General features: G+C 37.5%; 1 protein-coding gene and 1 non-coding gene across 2 annotated transcripts; both read left to right on the top strand.

Annotated features, from left to right (window-relative positions):
• Nucleotides 1–25: 25 nt before the first annotated feature.
• Nucleotides 26–658, top strand: LOC136974785 (general transcription factor II-I repeat domain-containing protein 2B-like). Its single transcript, XM_067269728.1, has one exon. The coding sequence runs from the start codon at nt 26–28 to the stop codon at nt 656–658; it is 633 nt and encodes a 210-aa protein (XP_067125829.1).
• Nucleotides 659–5142: 4484 nt separating this feature from the next.
• Nucleotides 5143–5260, top strand: LOC136974800 (U5 spliceosomal RNA). Its single transcript, XR_010880705.1, has one exon. It is a non-coding gene; the product is annotated as a U5 spliceosomal RNA (small nuclear RNA).
• Nucleotides 5261–14046: the final 8786 nt, after the last annotated feature.

Genomic DNA, 14046 nt, shown 5'->3' with positions numbered 1-14046 from the left:
CAAATGGTTGCAAAAATTTTACTTTATGGTGGATATCACAGCGAAATTAAATGAGCTGAATCTAAAACTGCAAGGAAAGGGAAACCCAGCCTATGTTTTGGTAGAAGAATTGGTTTGTTTTGAAGAAAAATTAATTCTTTTTGCAGAAGATATTCAGAGCGGTAAATTACTTCATTTTCAATTTCTAAAGCAATATCGCGATAAAACCAGTGCAACTGTTGACACGAATTACTTCAGCACAGTTATAAAAAAAATTAAAGATGAATTTGCTGACAGATTTGAGCAATTCAAAACCAACAAAACCACTCTAGCATTCATAGTAAATCCTCTTAACACAAATAGTAACGAAATCCACATTGAGCCATTTGGAATTGATACTGGATCTCTAGAAATGCAATTGATCGATTTAAAAAGTAAAGCTTTGTGGAGTGGAAAATTTACAGAGTTGAAAAGCAAGTTGGAAGAGTTGGAGGTCCAGAAATGTATGTACGTAACGCAACAAAAGTGGACAGCTTTAAAAGAAATGCCGCGACTTGAGGCACTTATATTCGACGCATGGAATAGTCTTCCAGATTGCTACAGTGAGGTGAAGAAGTTGGCATTTGGAGTGCTGACTATCTTCGGATCGACATATTCGTGCGAGCAAGCGTTCTCTTGAATGAATATAATTAAAAGTAAAGTAAGAAGCCAACTAACAAATAAAAATTTAGAATCGCGTCTGAAACTTAAAACAACAAGTTTTAAGTTGTTTAAAGTGAGCCAAATTTATCGAAACTTTCTAAAACCATGCAAAGCCAACGCTCCCATTGAATTTGTTTGCTCAATTGTTTGTTATTCAAGTACAAGTTAGTGTTGTAAGTAAATGTTTAATTAATAATAAAGACCTTTAATGACAAATTAAAAAAAGCAGAAGAAAAAAAAAACACAGAACACCAGGTTTTGGGTTACACCCCAGCATACTTAAGTAAATGTTTAATTGTTTTAATTTTTTACTTAAATAATAAGTAATTATCTAATAATGCCATATAATATATATATATATATATTATCTAATTTGTTGTGAAAAACACTACTTATATATGAATAAATATGGGTTGTTCGAAAAGTTCGTAGCGATTTTTAAGAGAAATAAAAGAAATTGTTTTAATACTAAAAATATACTTTTATTCCATTATGTATGCGCCATTGTTTTTAATGACGTGTTGCCATCTATGGGGCAGCTTCATGATACCCTCTTCGTAGAACTTTCCAGTTTTTTCCGCGAAAAACTGATCCACGTGGTTTTTGCAAGCTTCCAAAGTATCAAAGTTTTTATCATGAAGGGAATTTTGTAGAGAACGGAACAAATGGTAGTCCGACGGGGCAAGGTCGGGTGAGTAAGGGGGGTGGGGTAAAACATCCCAGCCTAGTTCCAATAATTTTTGGCGTGTTCGTAAAGACGTGTGAGGTCTGGCATTATCTTGGTGAAACACAATGCCTTTTCTATTGGCCAGTTCCGGACGTTTTTCTTTAATTGCCATGTTCAGCTTATCCAATTGGGAACAATACTTATCAGAATCAATTGTTTGATTCTGTGGAAGCAGCTCATAGTACAGGATTCCTTTCCAATCCCACCAGACAGTGAGCATGACCTTCTTTGGATGAAGACCGGCCTTTGGAGTTTTTAATGGTGATTCATTTTTCTTACCCCACGATCGTTTTCGGCTGATGTTGTTATAAATGATCCACTTTTCATCACCTGTCACTAAACGCTTCAGAAAAGGGTCATTTTCATTTCGTCTTTCAAGAGAATCACAAATGGAGATGCGATCCAGTAAGTTTTTTTCCGTTAAGTCGTGAGGTATCCAAATGTCATAACGATTCACGTATCCGAGCTTCTTTAGATGTTGAAATACAGTACTGTTTGATGACTTCACTATGTCTGCAATCTCTCGAGTTGTGTAATGAGGGTTTTCATCCAATAATGCTTTGATTTGGTCCTCTTCAATAACAGGAGGTCTTCCTGAGCGAGGAGCATCTTCAAGGCTGAAATTACCCGTTTTAAATTTTGCAAACCACTTTCGAACAGTTGATTCTGATACAGCACTCCCACCATAAACATCACATATCTTTTTTGCTGTTTGTACAGCATTTTTGCGTTTACGAAAAAAGAAAAGAAACAAGTGTCGATAATGCACGTTGTTCGCATCCATTTTTGCAATGAGCCAAATTAAACGCTATTTGAATAATCTTAACGGTTTTTTTGTAACGGACGCGTCTCAAGGTCATTTATCGTAATATTCATTGGTTTGTACAATTCTAATCATTTTTGCGTCAATCGGTGTCTCAACTGTCGGCTATCAAAAATCGCTACGAACTTTCCGAACAACCCATAGATTAGTTTTTTTTATCAAAAAACTTTATTTATGCGAGTACTATTTATTGTTGGCAAGAAAAAATTTTGTGGCTCTTTAAAAACTTTGAAATTTTGTAAATTGTAATTTTTGACTCTTCCGACTCAAAAGGTTGCCGACCCCTGACCTAGACGACCGACCCGGATCACGAGGTATGACCCAAATTCATGTAAACTCTCCCTCCGCGGATCCGAACTGAGGCGACAGTCGTGCGCCTCTTTTGTAATTGTAACGTAAGTCTAAATAAATTGTTGTTGTTGTTATTATCCGTTGGCTATGTCTTTTATTCGGGTATCGTCACCGCCGCTCTATCGTCGGACCCATCCACTTTCTCCACTTGCGTAACGCGTAACGCGTAACCCTTTTGAACCGCCATCTTGACGTGGGCAGGTCTAACGGACCTGTTAGCCGAGAAAAGGAGGAACGGGACTCCGTCCGCATCCCGGCACCCACACTGTTCTTCACTGTAGGCTTCCAAATTTTCGGGAAAATAGTCAATATGGGAGTGTGAGAAATGAACTTTTAAGCTCATCTTGCATCCTTGAGCTACATACGCTGTCAGCATGCGTCGTACAATGGTTTTGTAGTCAGGGTCCATAGTATTCCTCAAAAACTTATGCACTACACAGTACATTCTTGAAAGAGTCCCATGCTTCTTTTTCTTTTTCTTCCATTGTTTCCAAAAAGAGGGGATCAGATAAAAGGTTTCTTATGTCGGGGCCAGTGAAAACTCCCTCTTTTAACTTGGCTTCAGACAGTTTCGGGAACTTGAAACACAGATATCTGAAACAATCCCCATCTCTTGGCAGTGATTTGACAAACTGCTTTATGAGCCCCAATTTAATATGAAGAGGTGGTAATAACGCTTTTTCTGGGGAACCAATGTCGTATTGATGACGTTTTTTTTGCCGGGGGTTAAACTGTCTCGTGGTGGCCAGTCAGTTTTTGTCCACTGCAGCTGTCTCGCTCTACTATCCCATAAACAAAGAAAGCAAGGATATTTTGTATAACCTCCCTGCGACCCAACAACATGGTTTGGTATTTTGAAATCTCCACAAACCATCCATTGATGCTCTTGATATTTGATTTTCTCAAGAATCGTAGCCAAGTCAGTATATTTTCTCCCATATGAACCGAGTGTCCAATAGGAAGAGATGCAAATACATTTCCATTATGCAGCAAGACTGCTTTAATACTAGTTTTGGACGAATCAATGAATATGCGCCATTCTGATGGGTCATATTCTATTTCAACGCACTTCATGAGCCCATGAATATCATTACAATAAACCAGATTTCCCTCTTTGGAGAAAACTGAGTAAATTCTCTCTCTCGATGCCTGTACCACAAAAATGAGATCCCAGATGATAGCAGGTTTTTGTTTTTTAGCCTTGATTCTAGCAATTCGGCTGCATCTTTTGAAAGACTTAAGTCTCTTACTAGGTCGTTGAGCTCACTCTGAGAAAAAAGTTGGGGTCCTTCGTGAACAGAAAAATCTGAGCTAGATTCGTCCAGGGAAGCTAATGTGTCTGAGTCCTTTGACTCACTCGGGATGTCATCTAAATTAGAAGGTGGCTGTGGAACTGGTATTTCAGAACCATGGACGAATAGCTGGGTCAAGGTTAGGGTTAAATATTTTCTTTTTATTTTTTGTATTAAATCCTTTAACATCTACCGAACAGATGTAGCAGTCGGTTGTGTGATTTTTCTGTTCACGCTATATCATAAGAATGCCAAAACGAAATGAGTTTTTCTTACCCTTAAACCACAAACGAAGATCTTCCTTGCATCTTCTGCACACCTTATGCGAAGCTTTCTCTTAATCTCCAAGTTCCAATTTGAAATACGCAAAATAAACGTTCTTCACAAACTCACTTATGTTTCTTTGTTGACTTTTCGCTGTGTATTCACCACAGACATAACAGAAGCTGTCGGGAGATATTACACAATTTAAATTTTAAATACAAACATAAACTTGAGTGTAACAAAAAAAAAAAAAAAAAAATTGACAAGATGGAATTTTTTTGGTATTTTTTTTCGTTTTTACCAAGTTGAAATCTATAAGAAAAAGTATAAAAATCCTATGCAGCTTTTTACTTGCGGACCTGTGTAATCAAGATTATACTACATATAAGGCATTTTTTTAAAACACTTCAGAATTTTAACGTATACACACGTAATTCAAATTGAGTAGATTAACAAATTAGTCACGGGATGGGATTAGTAGAGAAAACATTAAAACGTCGTATTTATAAAAGTAAAAGAATGTTGTTACACTCCGCCGATAGTCGTCATAACCGTATTAAAGCGTAGACTCGGCCAAATAAAATTAATCCGGTGGAAACGACGCAATCGTAAAAATAAAGGTAAAAATTAAAAAATATTTTGTGGACGTTTCGAAGAGTATTTTTTTTTTTTTTTTTATTCGTTCGCTTGTAATTTTCAAATAAAATACAAAAGCATTACAAATATAACGACTGAGCGTCCTTCGCGCCGTTTTATAGACGACTAGCGCCATCTGTGCAGAAGTTACTAAAATATTCCTACTTAACGCCGGGAAAAAATAGTTAAAATATCTATTGTTTGACGTCTGTAAGATATATTCGGTAACTCGGCGGATTATTTCGAATGGCTTTACGATTTGAGAAATGGTTTAAAACTTTTGCAAAGAGAGAAACGTAACTACAACGACACCAGAGAGACGAAAGCATTCGTCCGAAGTAGTCTCCTAGGCAAGAAATTCTTACTTCGTGCTCAGGTTTCCCTTCATTCTCGTGATAATCTTTCGCCTTTTACTAAAGATTACCGTGGAGGGGAACATTACAATGAGCCTGTAGGCAATTTTTGAAATCCTGCTTTACGCGGGATGATTAATTTAATCAAAAAGTAGATTGAGATCGACCAAGTGCTGTGCGCTTTAAGTGCACTGAGACTGAGCTTTTTTCAAGCCCATTATGAATTCGGCTCAGCCACCGTGTTAGATTTTCCATATTTTCTTGTTAAAACTAATATTAATACGTTATTTTATGTCAAAGAAATTAAAGTTGTGTTATTTGTTATGTGACTTGTTTATAAAAGAGACAGTTACTCTAATTGTAAAAGCCTTACTGTCCTTAAATTCTAATATTATTGTTAATTGTCTACTTGGACTTTACTTATTAATAGGACTTTATACTGGTGTTTAAAGATTGGCACAATAATGAGTGTTAGTTCAGGAAAGAACAAAATTTCTTTATTATATCACCTGTAGTAATAATTTCTGTACACATATTATACGTGTTTCGAGCTAGCATGCCCCTCATCAGCAGTATTACTACCAAACACTAAAAAGTAACAATAACAAAACAAACAAGTTACTGTAAAACTTAAAATTTCTTAGCAATAAAATGCAATTTTAAAACTTACTGTAAATACATATTCCAATCCCGAGTATAACTGGATATTTCTCGTTTTACAATTAAACATTTCACTGTATAATTAAAATTAAATAAACCGTTAATTTTTGTATAATCACAGACAAATACACAGAAAACACAATTCTATCACAAGCCTCCATGGCAGAGAAGAAAGTGGACAACTAGTGTTTGGTAGTAATACTGCTGATGCCCGAAACACGTATAATATGTGTACAGAAATTATTACTACAGGTGATATAATAAAGAAATTTTGTTCTTTCCTGAACTAACTCTCATTACTGTGCCAATCTTTAAACACCAGTATAAAGTCCTACTAATAAGTAAAGTCCAAGTAGACAATTAACAATAAGACAGTTACTCTCCTTATAAAGCTTTTCAGATATGTATCAGCTTGTATTTTTTATTTTAAGATGTTAGTGCTATTAATATTTCCTCGGATTCAAGACCAAGCAGCGGGTCGTGCCTATCAAATGAATCTCTTTCTTCTTCGTCGTCATTTACTACGATTTCTGCATCTTTCACATTGTTGAGTGCCACGGGATCAAATTCATAGGAGGCTGAAAATCAACAACAAAGCATGCTGGACTACATTAATTTGGTTGAAGATTTTAGACCATGTAAGTAATTAAACGCTGGTCTAAATGCATCTATACATCAAACACTAAACTTAAGGCTGTTGTATAGGTTACTCCCGGTGGAATTTCGGGACTTTGAGTATATTTATTTGAACTGGGGACCGCGACGAGTTAAACGGTACCCTACTTTTGGACCGGAGACGAAAAATAACAAAGTTATCATATTTATCATTTCTTGCCTTTCACAACGCAGTCTACTCCATTTTAGTTTTTCACTAGGTGGCGCTTTCTGATTCTTTATACATATTATCCCTATAAATCGTAAATATGATAACTTTGTTCTCAACAAAAACTTGCTATCATCTGGGACCTCATTTTCGTGGTACAGGCATCGAGAAAGAGAATTTACTCAGTTTTCTCCAAAGAGGGAAATCTGGTTTATTGTAATGATATTCATGGGCTCATGAAGTGCGTTGAAATAGAATATGACTCATCAGAATGGCGCATATTCATTGATTCGTCCAAAACTAGTATTAAAGCAGTCTTGCTGCATAATGGAAATGTATTTGCATCTCTTCCTATTGGACACTCGGTTCATATGGGAGAAAATATACTGACTTGGCTACGATTCTTGAGAAAATCAAATATTAAGAGCATCAATGGATGGTTTGCGGAGATTTCAAAATACCAAACCATGTTGTTGGGTCGCAGGGAGGTTATACAAAATATCCTTGCTTTCTTTGTTAATGGGATAGTAGAGCGAGACAGCTGCAGTGGACAAAAACTGACTGGCCACCACGAGACAGTTTAACCCCCGGCAAAAAAAACGTCATCAATACGACATTGGTTCCCCAGAAAAAGCGTTATTACCATCTATTCATATTAAATTGGGGTTCATAAAGCAGTTTGTCAAATCACTGCCAAGAGATGGGGATTGTTTCACATATCTGTGTTTCAAGTTCCCGAAACTGTCTGAGCCAAGTTAAAAGAGGGAGTTTTCACTAGCCCCGATATAAGAAACCTTTTATCTGATCCCCTCTTTTTGGAAACAATGGGAGAAAAGGAAAAAGAAACATGGGACTCTTTCAAGAATGTAGTGCATAAGTTTTTGAGGAATACTATAGACCCTGACTACAAAACCATTGTACGACGCATGCTGGCAGCGTATGAAGCTCATGGATGCAAGATGAGCTTTAAAGTTCATTTCTTACACTCCCATATTGACTATTTTCCCGAAAATTTGGAAGCCTACAGTGATGAACAGGGTGAAAGATTTCACCAGGATGTCCGTGATATCGAGAGACGTTACCAAGGAAAATGGAATGTCAACATGTTAGCTGACTACTGTTGGATAATCAATCGAGAAACCAGAGAAGGAAATTGGAAACGAGTTCGGAGAAGCATCAAAGGGAAGAAGAAAAGGTTTCATAAGAAAAAAGAGTAGACCTAAAACTGTGTATAAATATCAGAAACAATTTTTAGATTAGTTGTAAGAAAATATAAAATATTTAGTTCATTGTAATAAATAAGAGTTTTTATCAAAAATTTGTTTTCATTTTGCAAAAAACCTATACGTGATGGGATGTTACGGAAATCATTTTTAGAATCTCCGATGTGTAAATCATATAATTCAGCAAAAATATCCCATGCAGCTGGAAATTGTGGGTCTAGACCAGTGTTTCCCAACCTTTGTTGTGCTATGCCCCACCTAAGCCTTTCTAAAATTCTTATTTGCCCCCCAACATATACGTTGAACTCTTTTGGAAGGTCTCTCGTTGTCGTGTTCATTGAAGTTTTTTTCTTGCACTTAATTGCCACACTGTTTTATCATAATCATGATAAAACCCAATCCTTTCATCAAAGTCTCTTGCACTTTCCAGTCATTTCCAAACACAACCTGGAACACAATAACTCACATCTGCCACCTCGAGGTCTGGGCAAAGAATGTTCTTTCTCCTCTTTCGCCGGCCTCAGGGCCTCATTCATCTCTTTGTTCTCAGTGGTTCCCAGAATTGTTAATCCCACCCCAAGAGAAAAGGGTTATAAAGGAAAGTTCTAGAAGAAAAGGGAAACAAAGAAAATTAAAACTAACTTAAATCAATATTTACAATAAATATGGCGTACAGCGGCTATACGGTTAACTTAAACTCTGAACGAGTTTCGAATTGCCCCCCTTAACAATCAAATTGCCCCCTTGTGGGGCATGGGCCCCACGTTGGGAAACACTGGTCTAGACGAACCTATCGTGGAGGTTTTCTGATTATTTCCACGCGTGGGCATTACCACTGCCTTTTTCCAAACTCGTGGGTTCGGCTAGGCGTACAATCGATAGTTTGTGAGAATTAAATTAAACATAATTACAAAGATTCATAAACAGATCAAATACTTAGTTTTTTTTATGTTTGCATCTATTATTAAAGATAATCTATATCTATATATATAATCGAGACGAGTTGATAATAATAATAATAATAATAATAATAATGCAACACTCACAAATGACACATGCAGAAAATGTCACATCATGTCAGAAACTATACAACACATCACCTCTGGTTGCAAGCTCTTGGCACAGACAGATTATTTACACAGACATAACCAAGTAGCAAATATAATACACCAAGAGCTTGCAAAGAAACACAAATTAGTAGACATCCACGAACCATACTACAAATACATTCCACAGACAGTATTGGAAAACAACACGCACAAAATGTACTACGACAGAGCCATAATCACAGATAAAACAATTTACCACAACAGACCAGACATCACACTCATTGACAAACACAATAAAATCACATACATTATAGACATATCCATTCCAAACACTCACAATATACAAAACGCATGCACTGAAAAAATTAGCAAGTACACAGAACTCGCCCTGGAAATAAGGCATCTGTGGAGGATGGATAGGGTGCTTATTGTACCTGTTGTTCTCTCCTCTACAGGTGTCATACCACACACACTACACAAAAGCCTAGGCACATTAGAATTGAATAGAAACACATATATCACTCTACAGAAGGCCACTATATTGAATACATGTCATATTGTGAGAAAATTCCTGAATACAGACACACACACTGATACACTTTTTTAATTTCTGTTTTGGTTACTATGCCTTGACTTTGGTCCGGCATAGTACACAGCCACCGGTGTTAACCGAGTATATCTAACTTAACCCAACATAATAATAATAACTCTCCCGTGGTCACCACCTGGTCGTGGTGGGAGAGCCCAGTAATTTTACTGATCCATAGGGCAATGCAGGCTGGAGCATAAGCTCCTGGTAGGGACACCCATGCCAGTAAGGTCTATGGGGAGAAATGAAGCTAAGAGTGACCACGCCCACATTCTGTGGAGATATTCATCATGGTAATAACTAGATCAAAGTGTGATACCGGCTCGGACGTCGCCCGGGTTAACAAGGTCCGCGTTCGTGGGTTAGGCAGAGGCTCACGTTCGAAAAATAGGTCACAGTCTCCCTTGGTTACCGGTGGCGAAAGCAGCACCGGCCCAAGCATGGCTACTGCAATGCCCTCAACAGATGTGAGGAACCAACCCAGCCTTGGTGTTTCTGTGGCAATGCATCCACAGACCACAAAGGCTGGAAAACCACGCCAACGGATGAAATGGACAGTAGAAATGAACGAGTTTATCATCCGTACTTATTACACCATCACAAAACTCGAAACAAACATGACAGCATACAGACAACAACTACACCATAGATTCACACAACAGTATCCTCATCTCACTGTCACCGAACAAAGGGTTGTTGATCAAAAAAGAACAATTATACACAACAACCTTATTCCACAAACAACACTTGAACTTATCAAACAACAGGTTGCTGATCAAATACATCAACAGACAGAAACATCTAACATTAATGAAGATCATGTAACCTGTCAGGATAATCCAGCAACAAGCATTGATAATAACACACATACAACAATTACCACTAATGATACTACAGACACTTCCTCATCCATCACTGATAACATAGACTTGGATTTAGTTAATACGCTCTCACTTATATTTCAGGAAACACTCACTAAATATACAGGTACAGATCCCACACAACGACCACGAATACCAAAAATCAACACGTCAAAGAAAGTAGGAAAAACACTAAATTATGTAAACACTCACTTACTACCACACTACATTCATTCAATTTCTACACTCTCAGACATTCATACATTAGTTTATGCTGGGGCAGTCACAGTAGTGACACAACATGGACTGAAAGTACAATCACAGACAAATACACAGAAAACACAATTCTATCACAAACCTGCCTGGCAGAGAAGAATAGAAACACAAATAAATGACATTAGACAGCAATTAGGCAGGCTGACACAATACACTAAAAACAACATAACACCCAAATTAAGGAAACAGCTCAAAAACATTTTCAAGAAAATAAAAACACACACAAAACACGAACATCACAACACACGCATTACAGAATACATTGATACACTAAAACAAAAACTTGCTGCCAAAGCACGTAGACTCAAACGATACAAAACATGTACACTACGAAAACAACAAAATAAATTATTTACAAACAATGAAAAACTCTTTTACAGACAAATTAATAACAAAGCAAACACTGATACACAGCACAGTGGCACACCAACAGAAGAAGAACTCACAACATATTGGTCTTCTCTTTGGTCCAGTGCTGTCACGCACAATGCCGATGCAGGCTGGATCGAGGAGGAGAACAGAAACTTGCACAACATACCAACTATGCCCTGTGCTGAAATAAACATACATGATTTCCAATACACTGTTAACAGAACACACAACTGGAAGACACCTGGTGTAGACAACATTCACAATTTCTGGTACAAAAAGTTTACATCACTGCACCAGGAACTAGCTAAACACCTAACACACATCATCATCAATCCACAAGACATGCCAAATTTTCTTACTCAGGGCATCACCTACATGAAACCTAAAAACAACAATACCACAGACCCCACACAATACAGACCAATTACATGTCTTCCAACACTGTACAAATTATTGACATCCTGTATTGCAAACAAAATATACAAACATGTTGAAGAACACGACATTCTAACAGAACAACAAAAAGGTTGCCGTAGAAACCACAGGGGATGCAAAGAACAGTTACTCATAGATTCAGTCATTCTACGGCAAGCACACAGACAACACAGAAACATACACATGGCATATATAGACTACAGAAAAGCATTCGACAGTGTTCCACACAGTTGGCTGCTACATATCCTACACATGTACAAAATACATCCATCACTCATTGCATTCTTTCAAAACACTATGCAGCACTGGAGAACAACACTACATCTGAGGGTTAGTAACACTTCCATACAAACAAACCAAATTTTTATTAGGCGAGGAATTTTTCAAGGAGATTCCTTGAGTCCTCTCTGGTTCTGCCTAGCCTTGAATCCATTATCCAACTTGTTAAACAACAGGCAATATGGTTACAATATCAGACACAAAAAAACAACACAGTTTACACTGTCACATCTCATGTACATGGATGACATAAAACTTTATGCATCCACACAAAAACAACTTCATCAACTCCTACAAATCACACATTCATACACCAAGGACATACAAATGAAATTTGGCCTAGATAAATGCAAAACACTTCACATAGAAAAAGGAATCCTGAAGAAAGAAGATTTTGCACTTGGAAATGGAGACATTATTGAATCCATGGAAGAGGGTGAGCTCTACAAGTATTTAGGATTCCAACAGGCCAAACTAACAGAACATGCACAAATAAAGCAAAGATTGATTAAAGAATACCAAAGTAGGTTAAATGCTATTCTCAGAACACAGTTAAATGCAAAACACACAGTTAAAGCAATAAACACATATGTCATCCCAGTACTCACATATTCTTTTGGAGTTATACATTGGACTCACACAGATCTCGAGCAACTCCAAAGGAAAACAAGAACTACACTTACTAAGCATAAACAACATCATCCTAAATCTGCCACAGAAAGATTAACCCTTCCACGTAAAGATGGCGGACGTGGCCTGATTGACATAGTTAACCTTCACTACAAACAAATACAGTCACTGCGAGAGTTTTTCTACAAAAAACAAGAAACATCACAATTACATAAAGCAGTAACTCTAGCAGACTCAAATAACACACCATTAAACTTACACTCACATCATATGGACACAACGCAACATATAAAAAGCATAGACACCATTAAGCAATCGTGGGCTCGAAAGGCACTCCATGGCAGGCATCCTTACGATCTGGCCCAGGATTTTGTTGACAAAACTGCGTCAAACAGCTGGTTAGCTCGGGGATGCCTCTTTGGGGAGACAGAAGGATTCATGATTGCCATACAGGATCAGGTCATACATACTAAAAACTACAGAAAACACATACTCAAAGATACAACACTCACAAATGACACATGCAGAAAATGTCACATCATGTCAGAAACTATACAACACATCACCTCTGGTTGCAAGCTCTTGGCACAGACAGATTATTTACACAGACATAATCAAGTAGCAAATATAATACACCAAGAGCTTGCAAAGAAACACAAATTAGTAGACATCCACGAACCATACTACAAATACATTCCACAGACAGTATTGGAAAACAACACGCACAAAATGTACTACGACAGAGCCATAATCACAGATAAAACAATTTACCACAACAGACCAGACATCACACTCATTGACAAACACAATAAAATCACATACATTATAGACATATCCATTCCAAACACTCACAATATACAAAACGCATGCACTGAAAAAATTAGCAAGTACACAGAACTCGCCCAGGAAATAAGGCATCTGTGGAGGATGGATAGGGTGCTTATTGTACCTGTTGTTCTCTCCTCTACAGGTGTCATACCACACACACTACACAAAAGCCTGGGCACATTAGAATTGAATAGAAACACATACATCACACTACAGAAGGCCACTATATTGAATACATGTCATATTGTGAGAAAATTCCTGAATACAGACACACACACTGATACACTTCTTTAATTTCTGTTTTGGTTACTATGCCTTGACTTTGGTCCGGCATAGTACACAACCACCGGTGTTAACCGAGTATCTCTCACTTAACCACACATAATAATAATCAGCGCAAAGCCCAAACGGTTAGGAGTTGAAAGTTGAAATTTGGTACACAGTTAGGGTACATCACGAAAACGCACACTAAGAAGGGATTTTTCGAAATTCTTCTCCACGGGGGAGAGGGACAGGATTAAAGCTTCTATATACATTATCGAGACGTGTCCGAACGGTGAAGAGTTAAAAGTTGAAATTTGGTACACAGGTAGGGTACGTCACGAGGACGCACACTGAGAAGGGATTTTTCAAAATTCCCACTCGGGGGAGAGGGACAGGATTAAGTGTTATGTCATCCATGTACTGTACATGAGATGTGACAGTGTAAACTGTGTCGTTTTTTAATGTCTGATATTGTAGCCATATTGCGTGTTGTTTAACATGTTGGATTATGGATTCAGGGCTAAGCAGAACCAGAGAGGACTCAAGGAATCTCCTTGAAAAATTCCTCGCCTAATAAAAATTTGGTTTGTTGTATGGAAGTGTTACTAACCCTGAGATGTAGTGTTGTTCT

This window comes from Centruroides vittatus, unplaced genomic scaffold, assembly GCF_030686945.1.
Source record: "Centruroides vittatus isolate TY-2023 unplaced genomic scaffold, ASM3068694v2 contig_1079, whole genome shotgun sequence".
Taxonomy (NCBI): domain Eukaryota; kingdom Metazoa; phylum Arthropoda; class Arachnida; order Scorpiones; family Buthidae; genus Centruroides; species Centruroides vittatus.
This window is presented reverse-complemented; position numbering and strand designations above follow the sequence as displayed.